The sequence below is a fragment of the Alexandromys fortis genome, unplaced genomic scaffold (assembly GCF_014885135.2).
Source record: "Alexandromys fortis isolate MF-2015 unplaced genomic scaffold, M_Fortis_MF-2015_v1.1 scaffold_31, whole genome shotgun sequence".
Classification (NCBI taxonomy): domain Eukaryota; kingdom Metazoa; phylum Chordata; class Mammalia; order Rodentia; family Cricetidae; genus Alexandromys; species Alexandromys fortis.
The window spans coordinates 8,461,271-8,483,298 of NW_026067974.1; the positions used below are offsets into that span (position 1 = coordinate 8,461,271).

General features: G+C 44.9%; 1 protein-coding gene across 1 annotated transcript in view; it reads left to right on the forward strand.

Annotated features, from left to right (window-relative positions):
- Positions 1-22,028, forward strand: part of Skap1 (src kinase associated phosphoprotein 1) — a 283,773-nt gene that overhangs the window by 20,453 nt on the left and 241,292 nt on the right. Inside the window, exon 2 of the mRNA XM_050157112.1 lies at positions 6,048-6,153. Coding sequence (XP_050013069.1) covers positions 6,048-6,153 — 106 coding nt within the window. The remainder of the gene's footprint in view (positions 1-6,047; positions 6,154-22,028) is intronic.

The following is a 22,028-nucleotide window of genomic DNA, read 5'->3' on the forward strand; positions in this document are numbered from 1 at the left end:
AGAGAGAGAGAGAGAGAGAGAGAGAGAGAGAGAGAGAGAGAGAGAGAGAGAGGAGGCACATATATGGAGGTCAGAGGACAACTTGTGGGAGTCAGTTCTCTCCCACCATGTGTGGGTCCTGGGGATTGAACATAGATTGTCAAGCTCGGTGGCAGATGCTTTTACCTGCTGAGCCATCTTGCTGGATTCCATTCATTTCTTTTTAGCACCAAATAAGATGCCCTTGTATGGCTGTGGCACAATGTGTTTATACAAAATTTAGGAACATCTTGGTTCCTTGCAGCCTTCAGCAATTATGAAGAAAATTTCTATAGACATTTCAGTTTGTGTGTTTGTTGCATGTGTGTGTGTGCTCACCCGCATATATTAATGTGTGGGTGTCGGAGGGGACAGAAGGCATGTCTCCTAGCTTTTTCTGTTAACCTCTACCTTGTCTGAGGCAGGGTTTTTCGCTGAACTTGTAGTTCATGAATTGGCTATACTGGCTGGTCAGTGAATCCCTAGGATTCACCCATCTCTGCCCCTCACACCCAGCTTTGGGATTACAGGCTGGATGGATGTGCCCAAGTTTTACTTGGGTGCCAGAATTTGAAATCAGGTCATCGTGTTTGACCAGTAAGTCTTTTACCCACCTAGCCATCTCTCCAGCCTCTCTTTTAAATTTTTATCAAAATTTACTATTAGCTAGAGATATGGCTCAGCGGTGGAGCACTTGCCTAGAACCCATGGGTTCCCAGGTTCATCCCCCAGCCCTGGCAGAGGGAGAGAGCGATGGAACGAGCTGTTCTATAAGGGTCAGTTACTGGGCTCACTCTCTTGTAATTGTTATGTCTCCCAGTGATGTGGCCCTTTTGTCATTTTGAAATAACGTTCTTTGTCTCGAGTACTTTTCCCTTTCTTGAAGAATACATTGCCCGACATTACTGCAGCAATTCTGTGTTCTTTATTCTTTCTGTTTGTTTCTCCTATTACTTTCCCTTCCGGTCTTTCTGTGTTTTTATATTAAAGTGTGTTTCATGTAGACAATGTATAATTGAGTCTGCAGGTTTTAGCAGAATGTCTTTATTCATTCCTTGAGACTCTCATACATCCATGCAATGTGTTTTCATCATATTCAATGCCTTCTTCCCCCTCCAGCCTCTCTCAGATCCCCTGCTACACCCCGTTCAATGTCACGTCCTCTTAACCAAGTCCAATCTGTGCTACCCATTCACTCATGGTGTGGGACCATCCCCTGGATCCTGGTTAATCTACCAGGGGGACCACACCCCTAACTGACTCTTCCTCCCCCAGAAGCCATCAGCTCTGGGTGGGTGCTGGTCTGCCCTTTCCATCCATGTTGGAATGTTGACTGTCTTGATCTCGTGCAGGTGTTGTGAGTTCCTGGGGCAAGGGTCTTGTCATGTTCAGAAGACACTGTTTCACGCTGTGACTCATGCAGTCCTTTGTCCTCTGTCTCACAATGTTTCTCAGCAGTGAGTGGAGGGCAGTGTGATACAAATGCCTTTTTAAGTTTTTACTTGAGCACTCCACAGACAACTGTTCTCTGTATCATGACCAGTTGTGAGTCTCTGCAAATTAACTGCTGTTGTCTGTACAAAAAAGCTTCTCTGGTGAGGTCTGAGAGCTGCACTCATCTATGGATATAAAGGTATATCTAGAAGGCATATGTCCATTTAGTAAAATTGTAGTAGATTCATCCCTAGGGCCTAGGAAGCTCCCTCGTCATAGGTTTTGGTTAGATTTTTGTATCAGGCATGAGTTTTCTCCTGTGGAGCAGGCCTTGAATCCAATCAAAAAGTGATCGATTCTCCTATAACATCCATGCCACTATTACACCGCAGACCTATCTTGCCAGGCTGGTCATCGTTAGCTCTCAGCCGTCACAGCTCATAAAGCTTCTGGTACTGTGAAAACTGGCCAGCAATCAGGCTGCTTCCAGAACAGCACCAACTTAATTTCTCCAGACCATGTGATGCATTCAGCTGTAGGGCCTTACTACCAAGTTCTGATAGGCAACTTAGAGCAGCGGTAGCCGGCTGCACAGTTTAGGGTCTCCGGGAACCCCCTCACCACCAGTAGCTTGAAGGGAGGTAATCCACACCTGGCACTGGAACATCATCCTCCCATGGAGGCTAACTCCGTATTCTGCCCCCACCATGTGTGTGTCTCTTAAAGGAAGCTTGCAAAATAGTAGGTTTCCGTAGGCTTTCCCGAACGTCCCGATGGTTAGCTGTCTCCCTCTGCTTTTAGGGAGGTGGTGGCGCATGCCCGCTCTCTGCTTTTTAAGTTGGATTTGTTAGTTGTTTTCCTCTATTATCACAGGTAGAGTTACCCTTATTTTATTATTTGTTTTCTAGTTGCCATGGTTTGGTCACACTCGCCTGTACAATCTTAACCAAATGCTTTTGAGCATTCTCTTACATCTCTGTTGTTTTAAAAAGAAAAACCTGAGCCCCCTGATTTGGCTTGGTGGAGCAGCTGCAGCGACTCCATTTTGTGGTTTAACTCATGGCGATCTGCCGAGAGTTAATATTGGACTGTTAATAGGGTTTCGTTTACTGCTTTCCCGGCCCTCTGTGCCGGTGTGATGCTATGTTTCTGAGACCTATTTTTGCGTGGATGTATGTAATAAACTGCATTGTTGCAGCTTGTGCCTGAAGCCGCCTATAGCCTTTCGAGAAAATTGAGCATGAGGACTTTTCAAATGCAGCCATATTTTTAGCCCTTTGGAACTCCTGCAGGGCTGTTTCTCTGTGGGTCACCTGTCTTCAGCAAGGTGAACTCCCGTTAGGTTTCCTCTCGTGCAGCTTTCCTAGCAAAATATTTTCCAGTTTTCATTGATCTCAGAATTGCCTTTATTCTGCCTTCATCTTTTGATGGCCGCTGTCACTGGGCGTAGAGTTTGGAGTGGACCAGGCCTTTTGTTTTTTATTTTCCCTTTCAGCTCTCTCGGATGTCATTCCAGTGTCTTCTTACCTCCGTTATTTCTGATGAAAATTCAAGTCTCATTCTTATCATTGCTCTACTGTGTGTGATGGGTCATTTTCTCTGGCTGCTTTGAAAATTTTCTCTTTATCGTTGCTTTTCAGCAGTGTGACTGTAATGGTCCTAGATTTACTTTTCTTTGTATTCTCCTGTTCCGAGGATTGAACTCAGGGTCTTATGTATGCTGAGCACACATTCTTCCATTGAGCCATACGCTGGCCTGCGAATTTATTCACTTTTTTTTTTTTTTGTCAGCAACTGTCTCATTGAGATTTTCAAATTTATTTGCATGGCATTTTGTTTTACTTACACAGAACCCATTTTTGAAAATAGCATTTTGAAAGGGGTAAGCACAAGTGAAAAAAAAATCAGAAACCAACTTTGTTAAGTATCTCATTACAGAATTGGAGATATTTAAGAACACATACTGCTCTTTCGAAAGACTGAATGAAGTTCCCATAACTGCAGTGGGTGTCTCATAACGACCCGTGCCTCCAGGTCCAGGGAGATCTGACACTCTGGGCACGTGTACGCATGTGCACATACACAGCACATGATTAAAAAGAGTAAAAAGGTTTAAAAATATTTATTTGTCTCTTAAAATTGTGCCACCCCTCCCCCCCCCCCCAACAAGGTCTTAGTGCTCTGGAGCTCACCAATTTGGATAGCCTGGCCGGTCAGCAAGTCCCAGGGAGCGTCTTGTTTCCACCTCCCCAGCATTGCGCATAAAGTCCAGGACATCACACTCAGCCTTTTTTTTTTTTTTAAATATTTATTTATTTAGTTAGTATACAATATTCTGTCTTGTGTGTCTGCCTGAAGGCCAGAAGAGGGCATCAGATCTCATTTCAGATGGTTGTGAGCCACCATGTGGTTGCTGGGAATTGAACTCAGGACCTTTGGAAGAGCAGGCAATGCTCTTAACCGCTGAGCCATCTCTCCAGCCCCCACACTCAGCCTTTTTACATTGGCTCTGGGGATCAAACTCCGGTCTTCCTGTTTGTGTGACAAGTGTTTTACCTACTGAACTATATCTCTAGTCTTGGCAAACCTGGCAAATTTAATCTTTTTTTTCTTTTTGCATGCTTATTCTTAAGAAATTATTTAAAATTATGTCTTCAGAGTTTTCTTAACTTTAATTTTGTATTGTTTGTGGCTGATACAATTGAAGCTAATGCTGGGGCTCAAGGATAGAATACTTGCCTAGCACAGGCAAGCCCCTGGGTTTGATTCCAAAGACAGAAAAATGAACATTCCAAAAGCCAATGTCAAAACACAGCTGATTCTTGCACACTGGCTTTATGCCTTATAAATGTGTTGATTCTAATGGATTTTCAGCGAACCTCAGGGGTTTGGGCATAGAAGATCGCACCAGAGGCAAATAGAGATGGTTTTACTCTCTTTCTTCCCAATCTGGATGTTTAAACTTCATTTTCTTGTCTAATTGCCCTGGCTAGTATCGCTAAGACGATGCTGAATATAAGTGGTGACGGCCCCCATTGTTGTTTGTGATCTTTAGAACTGGAAGGGAAGCGTCCAGTCTCTCATGTTAAAGTACAAGGTTACCTGTGGGATTTTTTTAAAAACCATTATGTTTGTTGTGTTGGGTCTCATGCTTAGCAGGCCAGGCTGGGGAACTATACCTCCAGCTCCTAGGAGCTGGGTTTATGCAGAAGCTGTTTCTTGGCCTGAGGAAGTTTCCATCTTCGCATGGTTGAGTGTGTTTATCATGAGGCACCACTGGATTTTGTCAAATGATTTTTCTGTTGCTCTTGAGATGATTGTGTGTTTTTGTCCTTCTATTAATATGACGTATTGCATTAATGGCGTCTCAGATGCCACTTGGCTTTGGTATTTTGTTTTGTTTTTGTTTTTGTCTGTTAATTCAGCTTCTCATTTTCTCGTTCTTTAGCATCAAAGCCCCCTGGAGGGACCCATTAAATGACATCTACAGTTGATGCGATCCAGGGCTTAGAGGCTCATGGTGATTCTCTACGGGGACTTCAATCTCTGGGGCTTTGCATCTCATCAGAAGTCCTGGGGATGGCTATAGGACTTTTCTGTTCGCTGTTATTGAGTAGCCGAGTGTAACACAAATGCAGAGATGTACGTACATAATCCAACCGCCTAAGTACATGGAATTATTCTAGCGGTGTATGCGATGCAGCTTCATATTGGGGCTACAATTATTTTTTGGAGGCAGCGGATTTTAAGTCTATTATTTATATGCTTTTTAGGGATGATAAACACGTGACGGAGAGTAAAGCGTGTAGCTCATATTTCTGGCAATTGTAATTGCTATCGATGTATTTTGTCTCTGAAAATTTGTGTACCTTCAGATTTCCTCCTTCACCATAACAAGATTTGTTTCGTAGTGTGCATTTCCATCATGTTCTTATTTTATAATGTGCATTCACATTAATTGCAATTTCCCTCTCTCGGATGCATTTGTCTTTTCCGTGTGGGCTCCTTCACTTGGCCGCACTGTCGTTTCATTGATGATGTATCTGCTAATTAATGTTTCTCCTCTGAACGCCTGCCCTTTTTTTGTTGTTGTTGTTCTTGATTTCTCAGTTCAGCTCTATTTTTTATTTCAGCTGCAATTACCGGGACTTCTCTTCCACTCTTATTGGCCTGTGACCTTCTCTGACTTATTTATAATATTTACATGTTTGCGAAATTGACAATCCATCCTCTGCCATCAGCGGCCATCAAGTATGTAAGCATCGCTTTAAAAAAAACGGTTTCAAAAACCAGTTATCTCTTGTGGTTAATGTATGCAGCAGCTTTCGAAACCCACAGCCAGGTCTTGGATTGTTAGCGCTTGTCACTTACGGAGACGCATGGAGTCTTGGTCATTCTTCATTACGGCGAACTACACCTAATAGGAATTTCGCATCTTGGCTGCTGTTAAGTAGATGACGCCTTTGGTCGGCTAGTGCTCACGTTGTTCAGCCATCAAGGCTTGCACAGGAAGCAGCATTCATTTCCTAACCTTTCGGCTTCTCTTTCCTCCTCCCTCGCTCCTCTTCCGCTCACCACCTGTTCTTTTCCTTTAGATGCCGAGGACTTCCTGGCAGAGGGCTTGCGGAACGAGACCCTCAGTGCCGGTGCGCAGGACCAGAGAGACCACATCCTCCGGGGCTTCCAGCAAATCAGATCCAGGTTTGTATCGGCCCGCCTGGCTAAGCTCTTTCACACACAGGATAAGTTAACAGTAGCGTGCACCTGCCACAGGTTTTCACACTTGGCAGAGATTTAGGAATCGATTTGGAGGTAGGTGAGCGTATTGAAGTTTCCCAGCACAAACACATTTTGGTGATTGTTGTAAAGTAATCAGGTTGATTTGGGCTTCGTATTTTATGTTAGCATTTATGGAACACCTTTGTGTCTGACAGCTGCAGAAGCATCGTGGTGAAATCGGGACATTTCTGCTTGTTCAGACCACTCAAGAGAGAATGGCAGGGAAGAGACTTCTCGTGGTTTTGGGGCCGACCCCTTTGCAACAGAAAAGTTCAAATCGGGCCTGGTTAGGCGATTTTTTGATCGTACTGATGTGAACTAGTTCCGGGCTGGGTAGGAACACGGTGCTCGTTAAGTTTTTAAAATAAGAAGCTCTGATCCCATTTGCTCATCTTAGAGTGTGGGCAGCTAACAGATGCTGGAAACATAGACTTCCTCAGGGGAGGAAGAAATCAAAATTTCCTTTACAGTCCATTTCCTGGCTGACTTTTCTCGGAAGGCGGCAACTGAAGGCGGCAGGATGGTTACTCCTCTGTCCTCTGCTACCCGGGTGAGCCTGCGATTCTGAACCTTGGAGCTGAGCACTCTGAGAGCGCAGGGTTAGGGTTGGGATCTAATTTGCATAGCTTCGACTTTCGGCACCGGTGGAAACTTCCATCCTTCGGAAGGGCACAGCCGGAATCTATTCCCTGCAGGAGCGTGAGACCCTCACGAGGTGCCCTGCTGGATCTTAATCGACCTTTCCCGCTGGCTAATTAAGCATCGCTTTTCCTCGGCGACTGGGGACTGTGTAATTATCAGCCTGGGTTGCCCTGAATAATTGAAACAAGCACAGCGCTGAAGATGGGTACTACTTTTTTTTTTTTTTTTTTTTTTGTTAAGTGGGGCTATCTAATTTTTGGTAGGCTGTGGAGTGTTGAAATTAAACTCCTCCATAGCATTACTTCATTAGTAGATAAGTTTAGACTTAGTTATGCACATGGAGGCTTAGTTAATGGCCCATAGATTTTCTTTATCTTCATGAAGTTCGCCTTTGTATTATCATAAGGATCGGATAAAGAATAAAAGCGGAATTTTAAGTTCTATTACAGCGAGAGGGAAACCCTGAATGTAATAGGGAATGTAGCTGTTCCGTTGATGTAAAATATGTGATATGGAGTGCAGATATAATGTGGTTGATTTGTAGAGACAAATATACGTATGTTCTCATACTTCCATCACATTAGGGCAGGTCTAAGCTTCACCGTTAAACGGGCAGTGGGAAGACAGTGTGTGGGCATCCTCTGTCACTTTTATATCACTTCCTTTTAAAAGAAAGTGTTTTCTGTGTGTGCGGAATTTGCTTGCTTGTGTGTCTGTGGACCACATGCTTGCCTGGTGCTCACAGCAGTCAGAAGAAGGCACTGGGTTCCCTGAAACCGGAGTCACAGACAGTCATGAGCTGTTGTGTGAATGCTGGGAACCACGCCTGGGTCTCCCGGAAGGACGGCCGGCGCTCTCCATCTGTGAGCCACCTCTCCAGCCCCTCTCACATTACTCTTTAATCTTCGTTTGAAACACATGCACGCACCGCACACACATATACACACACATACACACACACACACACACACACAGCCTCAGCCCTCGCGGAATAAAGGCTTCTGAAGAGCAGTCCATATGGTCTGTGGATTATACACTTGAAAATGATCAGCAGCCAGCGCTTTAGGAAACATCTGTAGGTTGATGAGGGCTTTTCTGCTCATGGATTTGTTGCTGGAAAGATGACACTTTATTTAGAATTTCATAATTATCAGATGACTGAGGAAATGAGAACCCGGAGATTAGATACCACACAAGAAAATGGAGAAAGGAAGTTCTCCTCTAACGCGCAGTCGGAGGCCGCCTTCTACCCACCTCTTCAATCACAGTGTCGCTAATGGAATCCTTGCTTTCCGGAATCTTCTTCAGCCACGTCACTTCGACTGACCCACCTGTGGCTGGGCCAACGTTCGTCATTTGTGTGTGTTGATACCAATTGCTTTCAAAATACTGAAAATCTGCGAAACTGCCAGCCACGTTTACTTATGTGGCATGGCAGCTGCATCTACCCCCTCTCCCCAAAAGTGAGATGTGAAAAAAATTTCAAAAATCATCAAATCTGAGAGTCAATTATACACGAGAAATCCTGGAGCAATAGAAGAATTACTGGAGGCCATTTTCAAATGTCTCATCTTTAGACACAGCAAAGCAGCAATGCTTTAGGAGTTTGGCAAGTGTGTGTGTGTGTGTGTGTGTGTGTGTGTGTTATAGTTTGTATGTATTCACATGTATTCCCGCTCTATTGTTTTATAGCTTAGGTTCTTTTAGCTCTTCAGCATTCCACTGCAGGGGAGCAAGACTGGTGAAGGGAAGCAAAAACTGTTCCTTCGGGTGAGACTTGGTCGACTCTGGGTGGGGCCTTGGCTCTGGTTTTTAATTCCTGGCTCAGAAATCACTGACATTTGCCGTGGTGGTGGAGTTGCTTGAATCGTAGTCTCGAGCTCTATGGCCGCCGGTGGGCTGGGCCCTTTTCCACCTTTGTGTGGTCCAGGATGACTGGCCACCGAAAATGATAATTGTGTTGAGTCGGCAGCGTCCTTGGCACGCTCATCAGAACGTCAGTATCCATATCATAGCTCTTATAGCGAACAATGGGGTAAGATTTCTGTAGCTGCGTTTATTGTGCCTGAAAGAGCCCAAGGAAGGATGCGTTCTAGCATTCTTCACCTATGACAAAGCAAATATGGACGGACGTTTCTACGGTTCCGCGGAAACGAAGCCTGGTCATGGCATTGATGTCCCGAGCTATGCCTTTCGTTGCCGCTCCTCAGACTGTCTCCTCGCCTCCGAAAGACTGACAGCTTCCACATTCCAAGTCCGTGCCCTCATTGAGTTTTTGCAGCAAGACTGGGAGGAAAGTCGGCAAAGGCTCCTCCCCGCTTTATAGTTGTGGTCACCCCAGGATTAGCTCCAGATGTGAGACACCTGGGATGAAACAGGCCTGATCTACGCTCAGAACTCGATGACGTACCTCCGCATTTGGAGAAACAGTAGGGCTTTTCTTCTGTGTTTGATCCAGCGGAGGCCATCTGCCAGCACTAACACACGGAGTGAGGGTAGGGATGCGGAGCAGAAGATTTTTATCACTGAGATACATATCACTCCTCTCTCGAGGGCCCTTCTGGGGACTCCTAACCCACATGCTCACTGTTGGAAGTCAAGGCCAGAGCCAATGGAAACAAACATGGTGTATTATTTCCTTGTGTGAAACTTAATAATACCAGAGGAGTTCCAACAGGAGACAAGTGGATTTATAAGATGTTTAAATGGAAAAAAAAATAAAGAAATAACTTTGTGTAACAGGTTTATGGCCCAAACTCCACAAACCCCAGGACATTTAGAATATAGACAGAAAACCTATCTGGAACAGGTTTCCTTGTGGGTGGCTAGCCATTTGCTCTGTATGAAACAGGATACACTATTCTCAAGAAAATCCCATAAAAAGAATTCTGATTTTCTTTGGGAATCTTAGGTTTTGTTTTTTGCTTAACATGAGTTTAGTTTGAAAATCAGATTAAATCTGAACAATATCTATGACTCTGATATCTTTGTTATCTTAAAAAGAAACACAAGTTAGTCTGGTAAAACTCTTGAGAGCCAGCCCGGTTTTGAAGTAGGACACTATAAATACCGTTACCATTAAGGGCATAGATTTAATTTACTTAGTCAGTTGTTGAGCTTACAAATTCCCCAAGCAAACACATTCAAATGAAGGGTTTTTTGTTTTGTTTTGTTTTCTGTTTTCTTTTGTCTTGTTTTAATCAAGAACACTAATGTCTAATATGCTATTTGGATATTTGTGTATTCGTGAGATTAAAGATTTGCTTATATCTCTCTACCTTAATCTCTCTGTCTCTCTGTCTCGTGTGTGTGTGTGTGTGTGTGTGTGTGTGTGTGTGTGTGTGTGTATGATGCCTGCAAGTGTATCTGTAGACTAGAAGATGGCATCAGATCCCCTGGAACTGGAATTACAGACAGCTGTGACCTATCATGTGGTTGCTGGGAATTGAACCTGGGTCCTCTGGAAGAGCAGCCAGTGCTCTTAACCACTGAGCCATCTCTTGCAGTCCCTAATTCTGCGATTCATCCTGGAGTTTGAGTGCGAGTACAGAAAAACAGAGGTGCAAGACGCTTGAATGATCTGTGCAAGTGTGAACAGCTCTGAAAGGCGCGGGAGCCACAGCATTCCCTGGACCAGTGCGTCTGTTGGTGAGCTGGATGTGGTGGCCTGCTCCTGTGGTTCCAGCACTCAGAGGCCAAGCACAGGGCGGGCTGCCATGAGCGAGGCCAGCTGGGGCTACAGAGTGAGACTCTCTACATAAAAAATAATACACAGGCAAACAAAATCCGAAACAAACACATCCACCGCTAGAAATAAAAAGGAATGTCTTCATTTCTCATCCCTCTTCTTCCCTTCTCCTTAGAGGGAAGAAGCGATGGCCGGCTGGGACGGCTTCGTGGGTGAAGGTGCTCTGCCTCAAGCCTGACAGCCTGAGTTCAACCCCTGGGAACCTCTATAGAGGGAGGAAAAGTAGTGACTCAAATCTGTCCTGTGGCCTCGATGTGGCACGTGACAAATGCTTGCACAAAGTAAACATGTAAATAAATATGTTCTAAGAAAATCTGAAAGGAAGGAAGGAAGGTGGGAGCGGGGCTGGGACACAGCTTAGTAATGGGCCCTGGCCTAGCTTTCACGAGGCCCTGGGTTTTGTCACTGACACCACAGATAAACACAGAAAAGGAAAACTTACAGCAACTGCAGGTTAGCTATGTGTCAAGTGTCTGTATTAGCGTTTGTCACTGAGTGAATGCGTATGGAGACGGCACAGTGGTGCTGAGATTTGGGGGACTCTCCTTCTGGGAGACTGAGGTGTTATTGATCCCCCCAGTCTGAAATGCCCCACAGGTGAAGCTGATGCTTCCCATTGGCTTCTTGGCTTACCGCGAAGGAGGATGATCTGAGGATGTGTGTTCCTGTTTGGAAAGCTCTGTCCTTTCAGAGAAACCTCGATGGGTATGAACCTCCCTTGAACTTTATACTAATGTTTATTTTATTTATTCCTTCATTTGTGGGAGGTATTTGGGACCAGCTCCAAGATTAAATCGCCCCATTTCTTCTCTTTTCCATGGGGCTACTGAGGTGGTATCCGCAAGTAGAAGCTGTCCCCTTCGGGCATCTCATGAAATAAGTATTTCATGTGAGCGATTCAGAGATATTTTTCCTGCTAAGTAACAAGAGTATAACAGTTTAGATGAAGAAAACTTTTCCTTTTTTAATTACATTATTTGTGTGTGTGTGTGTGTGTGTGCGCGTGTGTATGTGTGTGTGCATGTGTGCCTGGAAGTGTCCCTTTGTGCCATGGTGTGCATGTGATGGTCATAGGACACTTAGTGGAGTAGATTCTTTCCTTCTACCCAGCAATCAATCTCAAATAACCAGATTTGCTTTTTAAATAAAACATCTTCCTTCCTTCTTTCTTCCTTCCTTCCTTCCTTCCTTCTTTTCCTTTAAGGTTGGTGCCCTTCATGAATCTTATTCTAATTTTAGTATATGTGCTGTTGGGCAGGCCCATATAATGATGATAATGATTTTGAGACAGGGTCACGTGTAGCCTAGGCTGATCTTAAAGTTGCTATGTATTTGAGGATGACCTTGAACATCTGATCCTTTGGCATCTACTTCCTGTGTGCTAGAATTACAGGCATAGGCCACAATACCTGGTTTGATTTGGTTCTGGGACTTGAACCCATTTCCTGCATGCTAGGCCAGCACTCTTACAAACTGAGCTATCACATCCTCAGATCCAAGGCTTTCTTTTTAAACTTCCAGCTGGAAAGATAGGAATGTTTTCTTAGACAGTACTTTCAGAGGTAATAACAAACAGAGAGCCCTTAGTGGCTCTGAATAAATAACCAGTAATAAAATTTACTTACACTCTTTTAATTTTGTATCTTTAAGATTTTAGGTTGAAGTTCAAGAAAATGCACTTCTAGTTTTCCTCAGCTGAGCTCCTTAGACAGAAAAATGTGTTCTATCAAGAATAAAAAGGGACTGGATGCAGTGGTGCATGCCTTTAATCCCAGCACAGTATGTGGGAGGAAGAGGCAGTCAGATCTCTGTGAGTTGGAGGCCAACCTGGTCTACAGAGCGAGTTCCAGGACAGCCAGGGCAGTTACAGAGAAACCCTGCCTTGAAAAACCAAACCAAATCAAACAAGAGAATAAAGAGGGCGGAGAGAAAGATGTAAAAGTGGGAAGGGGAGAAGAAACAGGGGTTCATTGAGAATGCACTATGGTGGTAGCATTGGGGGAACACGATTAAATTAAATCCATGTGTAAATTTATGAAATAAAAAAGAAAAGAATAAAAAGGTGTTGGCTGGGTGGGAACATGCCCACACTCCCAGTCCTGGGGAGGCAGAGGCAGGAAGATAGACACAGTTCAAGGCCAGCCTGGACTACGTAGTGATTCCCTGGCCATTGAGGGCTAGGAGACAGCCATGTGTGCCTCGGAGTCTCAGCTTCTCTCAGGAAGCTGAAGCAGGAAGATAGCTTGAGCCCAGGTGTTTGAGGCTTGCCTGGTCTAAGTCGTGAAACCCCATCTCAAAAAGAGAAAGGTGGAGGAGAGGGGGTGGGAGAGGATGGGAGGAAAAGGGGGAAAGGGGAAAAGGGGAAGGAGTTTGCAGTGTGCCGCAGCAGCAGGCAGGTGATACTTGTTCCCAAAAGGTAGGTTAAGCCATTAGAATATCTTCAATAAGCTGAACGCTGCCTTCGAGCTAATGAGTTAGGTCCCCGAGATTTGCTCCCCTCCTCTTAGAATCGGAGTCTTCATTATCACGCAGGCACATCCCTATTATCTGCTCGGCGTGGATTTGTCTTTGTCTCGGAAAATCCTCAGTGTCAAATTCTTAATGCAGGGAGCTTTCCTATTGTCTGTAAGTGGAGATGCTTAGCCCGTACATTGTGTGAAGAGATCGTTTGTAGGACAGCACTGTCTTCATTTCATGACCGTTTGCTTTGCCCTTGATTTAAGTCCCATTAGGTCCCCAGCTAGTCTTTTGTCCCAGAGCTCTGCTGTGTTTTTCTGCTTATCAAAGGCGAGTGGGGGAAAATGCTCCTCTCCTGTTTGTGGGTTTCCAGGAACCTTGTGGGTTGGAGCCTTCCTGGTTGTGGCTTTCTCTCATTTGCATGCTTTCCTTATTTCTGGTATAGACCCACCCTGGAACCACTTTCCGCGTTGCACTGGAGCAGAGGGAGGGGAAGCTACAGAGAGCTCAGGGTCAGCTGACGGGAGCCGGGCTCTTTGTTCTAATGTTATTTCTATAACCTTGACCGAATCTCTTGAAGGCTCTAATGATGATCTTAGCTTCCTTTCTAGATTGCCTGTCGGGTTTTTTTTTTTTTTTATGAAAACAGATGCCATGAAAAGGCAAGTATGATTGTTGGAAAAATGATTGCTGATTGTGTATTTAAAAACAAAGCAAGCATTGCTAACCAAACCTTGAGGTCTCTGTTTGATTTCCTTTATGATGTCACTGTGTTTTTGTTGTTTTCAGTTTGGGGGAAAAAATGATTCAGGAAACTTCATTTCTTGGGATTTCATTTGATTTCAAGAGTCTGTTGAAAATGAGTTGAGCTTAACGTGGGGTTTTATCATGGCCCTACACGAATCATTTCTTCTTTGTGGATCTGTTCTCCCACTGTGTAGCCTCATCTCGTCTCCCGAAGTGCAGCGCTAGCAAGGCTGATAATGAACCCTGGTCCTTATCACGCTCAGCAAAGGGTTCAGAGAAGACGGGAAAAATCAATCCCACAGGAACCTCGGCATGCTCATATCCATATTTAACCCCGTGCGTTTAAAATGGAAATGAGCTATCGCGGGGATTCAGTTTTTTGATTTACACAAGATGTCACCACCTCCTTGGCAATGAGGATGTTTTACAGACCAACTGCTGACCCATTTGCGAAGATCTCGGCCTGCCGCCCAAGGGCTGGTGTTGGGTCTTCATATTTCTTTCAAATGCTCAGCACTGTCTTGCAAGAGCTTTGATTTTCTGGACTTCAAAGGGTACCCCTTTCAAGGCTAAACTTCTGAAGAGGGGGAAAATCAGTTTAAGAGAACAGCCAGGCAGGAACAGCTACCCTTGTCTGCAATTGGTGCAATCTGGTGATTAATAGGGAATTTGCGAGTCAGTGGAACTATGGGCTTGCAAACTCCAATATGACGCCGTGCTATGTGTGACATGGAACCTGCACTTGGAGTGACCTAGTCAGCCCAGTTTCCAATAGCTTTGCTGGGAAGACGCTGTGGCCAACATAAGATTAATAATTAAACTCTCCAACCCAAGCTCCCTCTTGACTTTGTGAGCCTTGTGAAGGTTTTCGCTATAATTTACCCCAAAAAACCATTTGTGCTCGCACGCCCTCCAATTAGCTATTTCTCTAATTAAGGGGTGACTCACTCGTGAATCCTGCCCTAACCACAAGGCCCGTCTTTACATTTTGTGAATTATCTACCAAGTGCTTTGTGTTTTTGTTGATGAGAGAACGGATGCCCCAGACATTACTCAAAGTAGCGGAATTAATAAAAGATTAAGATGTAGAATTCAGGATGTCTAATTGGTTAATTTATTCAGCTAAATCATTAAAGATGAAATGGCATTTTAAAAATTATTGGTTCGAAAGAATTATTGATAATTGCTGTCGTCTAGTTAATTGTCGGCGTGCAGAGTGTTTGTGGGTGGAATATACCCAGGCTTATGCCAGTTTAGTACGGACGGATGGACACCGTGGAACCAAGCAAACATAACAAGCCGTGAACCAGGAGTCTAGGCTGTGGCTAGATACGGGGCTTATTCCAACTTTTATGCACATCTGAATGTTTCTATAACAGACTATTATAAAAAATATGCGGTTGGTTTGACTTAGCGATTTAAAAACCATTGACTTTATCCGTCGTGGTCTTGAACAATCACAGACTTCCTTAATTTGAAATGTAATAGCACATATTTGAGGTTTTTAAGAGCGATGGCGTTCTGGGAGTAGCCTAATTATTTTGGGTTGCTCCTAAGCTCAGGGAAAACCCTCTAGTTCGTTGTCACTGACGTGAGTAACAGGAAGTGGTTAACTTTCGCGCTTCTTTAAAACTTCTAGGCCAGCAATTATTGGAGCTGAGATTCAATTCTAACATTCTGCCCAGGAGATCTTGAAATTTTGATTTTTTTTTTTAAAGGAAAGGCAATTTCTGACTTTTCTCATAAATTTGATAAAAGGAAAGCTAATATGAGATTGGTAGTCCAGTAGGAAATGGAAGTCAATTTTACATTTTTTAAATCATTTTATGGTATTAAAAATGACAGAGGTCAGAAACAAAGCCCTTATTCTCTTATTGAACTAGAATTGAAAGTGGCAGGAAATCATTTTGGCCCCAAGAGCAGTAAATGTTATCACTAAAACATGTTCGGGGGCTATTAGGACAGTCTCTCAAGCACCAGCCACGAGAGTTCAGAAAACAAAACCCGATTCTTTTTCTGTCCTTATCTTGAAGTTATTAGATGTACAGGAGCTGAAAGTATCCTGGTTCTAAGAGGACAGGGAACGGAGCCTGCACTGAAAACCGATAATGTCTTTATTCTGGTGAAGCGCAGCGCAGCAAATGGGTGGTGTGTGTGCCTGGGCACGGAGGCCACAGGGACAAGCGCCCCTGAGCCAGGCCCAGGGCCGAAGGATCCACCAGGACCAGAGAATAGTGGACTCACGGAGCAGTGAGGTGCTGGTGAAAATAGGAGGGATGGAAGCTGTGTTATTCATTAAAAGAACTTTTGGGGGACCAGAAGAGATGACTTAGTGGTTAAAGCCCTGACTGCTAGATTTCGGGGAGAGGAAAGGCAGGGGGTGCTGGGAGGGAAACTGTGGTTGGGATGTGTCAAAACCAAAAAATACATAGAAAAAAAAAAAAAAAAGAGCACTGGCTGCTCTTGCAGAGGGCCTTGGATCAGCTCCTGGTACCACATGGCAGCTCACAAACTGTCCATAACTCCAGTTCCAGGGGATCTGATGCCCTCTTCTGGCCTCTGCAGGCACCAGGCATGCAAATGGTGCAAAGACATACATGTAGGTGAAATACCCATACACATAAAATAAAATAAAAATATTTTTAAAATTGGAAAAAAAAGTTGTGAGAAGATTTTATTTAACAAGCAGACGGCACCGACTTCTGCTTTGTTACAAGAACCTGGTAGGAGCGAGCTCTCCAGTCCATCTGGGAAAAACCAATCATTTCGGAGTGCGCAGGGAGATTATGCTTCAGAATTTTGTGTAAATGAAACAGGTTGGCAGGCATATGTTTGCTGAGCCAAAAAATGATTAAAATTCAGAATAAGTGTGAGTCTTGTGAAATTAAGTTTTCGGGTTCCAGCCAGTGCTCTGTATGGCCATATGGTATAACCAGAATTAATTGCTGTTCCCAGCCTCTTATTCTCTTACTGAATACTTAGGTGCCCTGTTTGAAACACTGGAGGTTCCACAGATGCGCTTAATCACACGAGATGGCTGTCTGACAAGTTGGTGGAGTGTGTGCAGCTAATGGTCGCCTGGAAGAAACTTCTAATGCGTTCTTGCTTCCCTTCCGTGCCTCCACCTCTCACTCTGTGCTCTTTACAAATATCTATATATATCTATATATCTATATCTATATATCTATATCTATATATATATATACTCATATACCTAATATATTAAAGCTAGGAAATGCATAGGTGCACAGGAAGCTCAGAAAGAAAGGGATGAGAGAGTGTCCGAACAGTGCAAATAGAAAAGATGAAGCAAGGAATAGTCTTTGCTCTCATTTGCTCGTTGGTTCTCCTGGAAACCTAGCAATGCAGAGTCTCAGGCTCCAGGCCAGCAGAGTTCCTGGGTGGAATCTGTGTTTGATGTCTTTTATCTAACCATCTAAGTGAATCTACGATGAAAAGCTCCAAGATTCCCATCTATGTATTGGAGTCCCACGGGAACATACCCACCGTCACTCCCTTCCTCTCTGTGACGGTCGCCAGCTCTCTACCCCTGGCTACCTTCCCTATCGGCTCTGTACTTCCTTGTCCCTGCCACCTCTGCTATTCCCCAATGGCTGGCTACCTTCTGAATTCTCCCCTGCATCCTGTTTCACCCAGACCCCACCGCCATGCCCCACACCCTACCTAGGACTGAAGTATTGATAGATTGTGTCATAGTTCCTCTGTTCCTGCCACTGTCCCCTTCTTTTACCTAAAGTTAGATTGTCCCCTCCTCATCACATCTTCTGAACATTATAAAAATGTGCTCCTCAGGTTAAGAACACACTTTGTCTTAAAGAGCCGTCCCCTCCCTAGCTACTGTCTTATCTCTTGTCCTGAAAAGGCAGACATCTTGAAGTCCAGACCATCCACTTCTGCTTTCCTCTTTCCTGGTCTATCCCGAGTTCTTTATTACCTCTTAATGCATCTTCTGCTCCAGGAAAGCCACTCCTGTTGGTCCAGTGACTCTGGTCGCCACATCCAGGTGACACTCTTTGGTCTTCCAAGTATTGGGTGGCTTGGATTCCTTTCCCCTTCTCAGAAATTAGAAAACTGGGCTGGAGAGGTGACTCAGCGGTTAAGAGCACTGGCTGCTCTTCCAGAGGACCTGGGTTCAATTCCCAGCAACCACATGGTGGCCCAAAATCATCTATCATGGGATCCAGTGCCCTCTTCTGGCATACAGGCATACATACAAGTATACATATATAGAAATTAAAAAAAAAAAAAAAGAAAAGGAAGAAAAAGAAATTAAAGAACCTGCTCCCCCTGCTGACCCTCCCTTTCTTTCGTTGTGTCTGCGCACTTTCTGTAGGCTCTTGCTTCAGCTTCTTTTACCACCCCAGCGGCTTGTTCCTTCCCTGGGCACCAGCTCTACAGCTCAGCGGCAGTTCTGTCTTCCAGGTACCCAGCAGCATGTCGGATGGCTCATAACGGGTGTTCGTGAAACCTCAGCACCACTGCAGGAGTGCTGGTCCCCACCCAGCAGTCACGCTCCATCCTCTAGCCCAGGCATGAGTCAGTGACAGCCATTTTGCTTTGGTTGTTCTAGGGTTTCTGTGGAATCCTGCCAGTCTCTCTCGGGAAAGTCCTGCAGCACTGACCAGCAGCAGTCTGTAGGCGTGGCTCTTGGCCTTTAGCTGGAAAGGCAAGAAGAGACCAGTTTGGCACTAGCTCAGGAATCAGCCTCTAGACTTTCTGTTTTGTAGGAAACATAAACCCCTATTTACACGTCTAAATGCCTGTCGGTTAGGTTCCCTGTTCTTGCTGCTGGAGACTCTGAACTGCCGTGTGTTCGAGACTGGTCTGTTGTCTCTATTCTACTCTCCCTGAGTCTCCTCCATTACCACCCCGGGGTTGGACTCTCAGAGTCCTGGAAGTCATTCCTAACTTCTCTCCAGTCTTTCAACAAGGCCTACTGATGTTCACCCTTAATGCGTGTCCCTCTTTGTATCCCCTCTGCCACTGGGCTAACCATTAACCTTCACAAAATGATTCAAGTGTCGTGGCATCCCTCTCTCCCTTCCTCCCTCCTTTCCTCCCTACTGTCCTCCCCTCCCTCCTTTCCTCCTTCCTTCTTTCTTTCCTCTCTTTCTTTTTAAGGCAGGGTCTCGTATGTAGACCAGCTGGTCTCGAACTCATAGCTACCCACCTTCTCTGTCTCCCGCGTGCTGGGGAGTAAAGCTTTGCTTCTCGGCCCTAGCTCTGTGCTAGTCCAGTTTATTCGGGTTGGTTTTGTTCCTCTGTTTTGTTAAGAGAGTCGACTTCTACAAAACGGTAATTTAATCATCCTGATACAGAATGACAGCCTGTGGGTGAAAAAGTGGGGCTGAAAAAATACTAAATCTCACAGCGGAAAATCCCTGAAAACAGCAACAATAACAAAAAGACCGAAATGTCCATGGTAGTAATTTCTGGCAAGTGGAGTTTAACATTTTATTTGTTTATTTGTATTTTCTGACTCTCTGTGGTGAACATTTATTCAATAGCATGTTACCAAAATTAAAGTCCTTTGCGTTTTTAAAAGCGGGCAGAGCGGGAAATGCTGGAAGGAATTTGGATCCCAGGTGGGAGAAGGGCTGGTCCTGAGGCAGGAGGAGCCGGAGAGAATGGAACTGGCCCTTCCACTGTGCAGCCTGGGTCACTGTCTGTAAACAAGCTGCTGTATCTGGAGGTGTTTCATGCTATGCATCAGAGCACACGTACAAAGTAAAATCAATTCTGGGCCATCTGAAATACTGTCCTTTGAATGCTGCCTGATGAGTTGGGGATTTTTTTTTCTTTTCCTTTTTTTTTTTTCTTTCTTAAGTAAAGGAAGTTCACTGTCAAGGTCCTCATGAAATGAGGTGTCACTGACAGAGCGACTTCCGTTCCTGAGCTGTTATCCCTTCGAGCGAACCCAGGATGAATTCTTCATTAGAAGGGGATTAGAGTGCTCTCTAAGCCTATTTAGCAAAGCATTTGTATTTGTCCGACCACTTTTCCGAGCCCTGGTGTTTGAGTAAACCATTCACTTCCTCCTTCTCAAAACATCAGTCACCGTGATTGATTTTTATGTTGGTCATAAAGAGAAATGGAATCAGCTAAAAGCAGGGTGAGGATTACAGGGTGGAAGTGGTTAATTTACTTAACAATATGTATTGGCTATTTGTTTACGTTGGGCTTGATGCCAGGTGATGAAACCAGTGTCACAGGAAACAACCTTGTTTTCCAAGCAGTTCTTGGACCAGTCAGTGGCCAGACTCATCATGGACACTCCTGCCCACAGATGTCCTGCTAGAAGGCCTCAAATGTTTGCTTTTAATTTATTCTGTTTGTGGAGTTTTGCTGCTCAGAGAATCATTGGTGTTTAACATCTGCTTTTAAAATAAAAATTCACCTAGAAAGTTAGGAAATTCTGTTTTCACTCCGTCCAGTGATTTTCTTCTAACTTTTTCATTCTCTCTGAAGTGAGCAGATCCTGCGGCCAGCAAGGCACTGAGAATAAGTGACTACCGAATGCCCACCCCACGATGGCACCCATGGCACCACTTCCAAGAATGAGGGGACACTGAAGAAGAGGGAGTGGAAAAGTGTGAGAGCTGGGGGATGGGAGGAGGCTAGGAAATCCTGTCTCTGGGCGGTGCCTTAGCCGATGTTCCAGGACTGCAAAGAGACACCATGACCACAGCAACTCTTACACAGGGAAGCATTTATCCGGGGCCTGCTTTCAGCTTAGAGGTTTAGTCCACTGTCAGCATGGTGGGACATGACACCATCAGGTAGACATGGTGCTGGAGAAGGAGCTGAGAGTTCTACATCCGGATCCACAGGCAGCAGGAACAGAAAGATCCTGGATCTGGCTTGAGCTTAGGAAACCCCAAATCACACTCCCCAGTGACACACTTCCTCCAACAAGGCCACACCTCCTCCAACAAGGCCATGCCTTCAACAAGGCCACACCTCCTCCAACAAGGCCATGCCTTCAACAAGGCCACACCTCCTCCAACAAGGCCACACAATCTTTCTCTAATGGTACCACTCCCCGATGACCAAGCATTCAAATATATGAAAGCCTGTGGGGGCTTTCATATTCAAACCACCACAGGCATTACATGGCCATTATATTCATGTGCTCACAGTAGCTGTGGTTGCCTGTAAGGGTCCTGTACGGGAGTGGCCTCATCATCTTTTAGGTGTGGATGATGGAGACCCTATTGGGACACTCATGGAACCCTATTGGCCGGGTCCCTTCTCAAGGAACTATGGGCAGTTGACAGTGACGTAGCCACTGGTGAGCTGTTTACACTTCATGCTGCCATGTTGTTTCCGTGTTCACCCCTTCTCAGGAGGCCCTGGCTAAACCTTGTGGCTCACAAACCAAAAGAGACGTAATAGCGGGAAGGGAACTTGTTGGGAGCAAGTATTGGTGGGGATTGGAGGGGAAGAAGGGGCTGAGTCTGGCCAGAACATATTGTATATATGTATGTAATTATCAAAGAATAAGTAAATTAATTTAAAAAAGGCACAGGAAGAAATATGAGCCGGAGCCTGGGAAATGAAACACTTGAAGATTTGTGAAATTTCCCTATATTTTGTCTCTCATTTTTTTAAAAAAAGATTTTTAAAAATGTACTTATAATTCTGTATATTTATGTGTACTTCTGTGTGGGTGTGTGCACATGAATGCAGGTGCCCACAGAGGCCAGAGATGTCAGCTGTCCTGGATCTGGAGTTACAGGCGGCTGCGAACTCCCTGACCTGGGGACTGGGACCCAAGCTCAAGTCCTGTTCAAGGGGAGTTCGTGCTTTCAATCCCTGCACCATCTCTCCAGTACTTTCTTTAAATTGTGTTACAACACATGTTCCCAAATTCTAAAAGAACGAAGAAAAGAGAAACTTCGATGGCTCACACTTATGAGCGCTATGCTGTGTGAGCTAGATACGCTGAGGCTTAGCACGAGGAAGGATCCCTGACCTCAGGAAGAGTGAAGACGTCAGAGGCTGTCACACCTGCCCAGAACGGGGATAGCCACAGTGCCCATCAGGGATAGCCACAGCTCACTATCAGGCACTAGGCCTGGGTCTAACCTCCCACCAGTTAACTTACTATCTAGTCTCTACAACAGGCCCGCGAGGTGGGCACTGTCAGAGTCTCCGTCTGACTGACGGAGAGAGCTTAAGT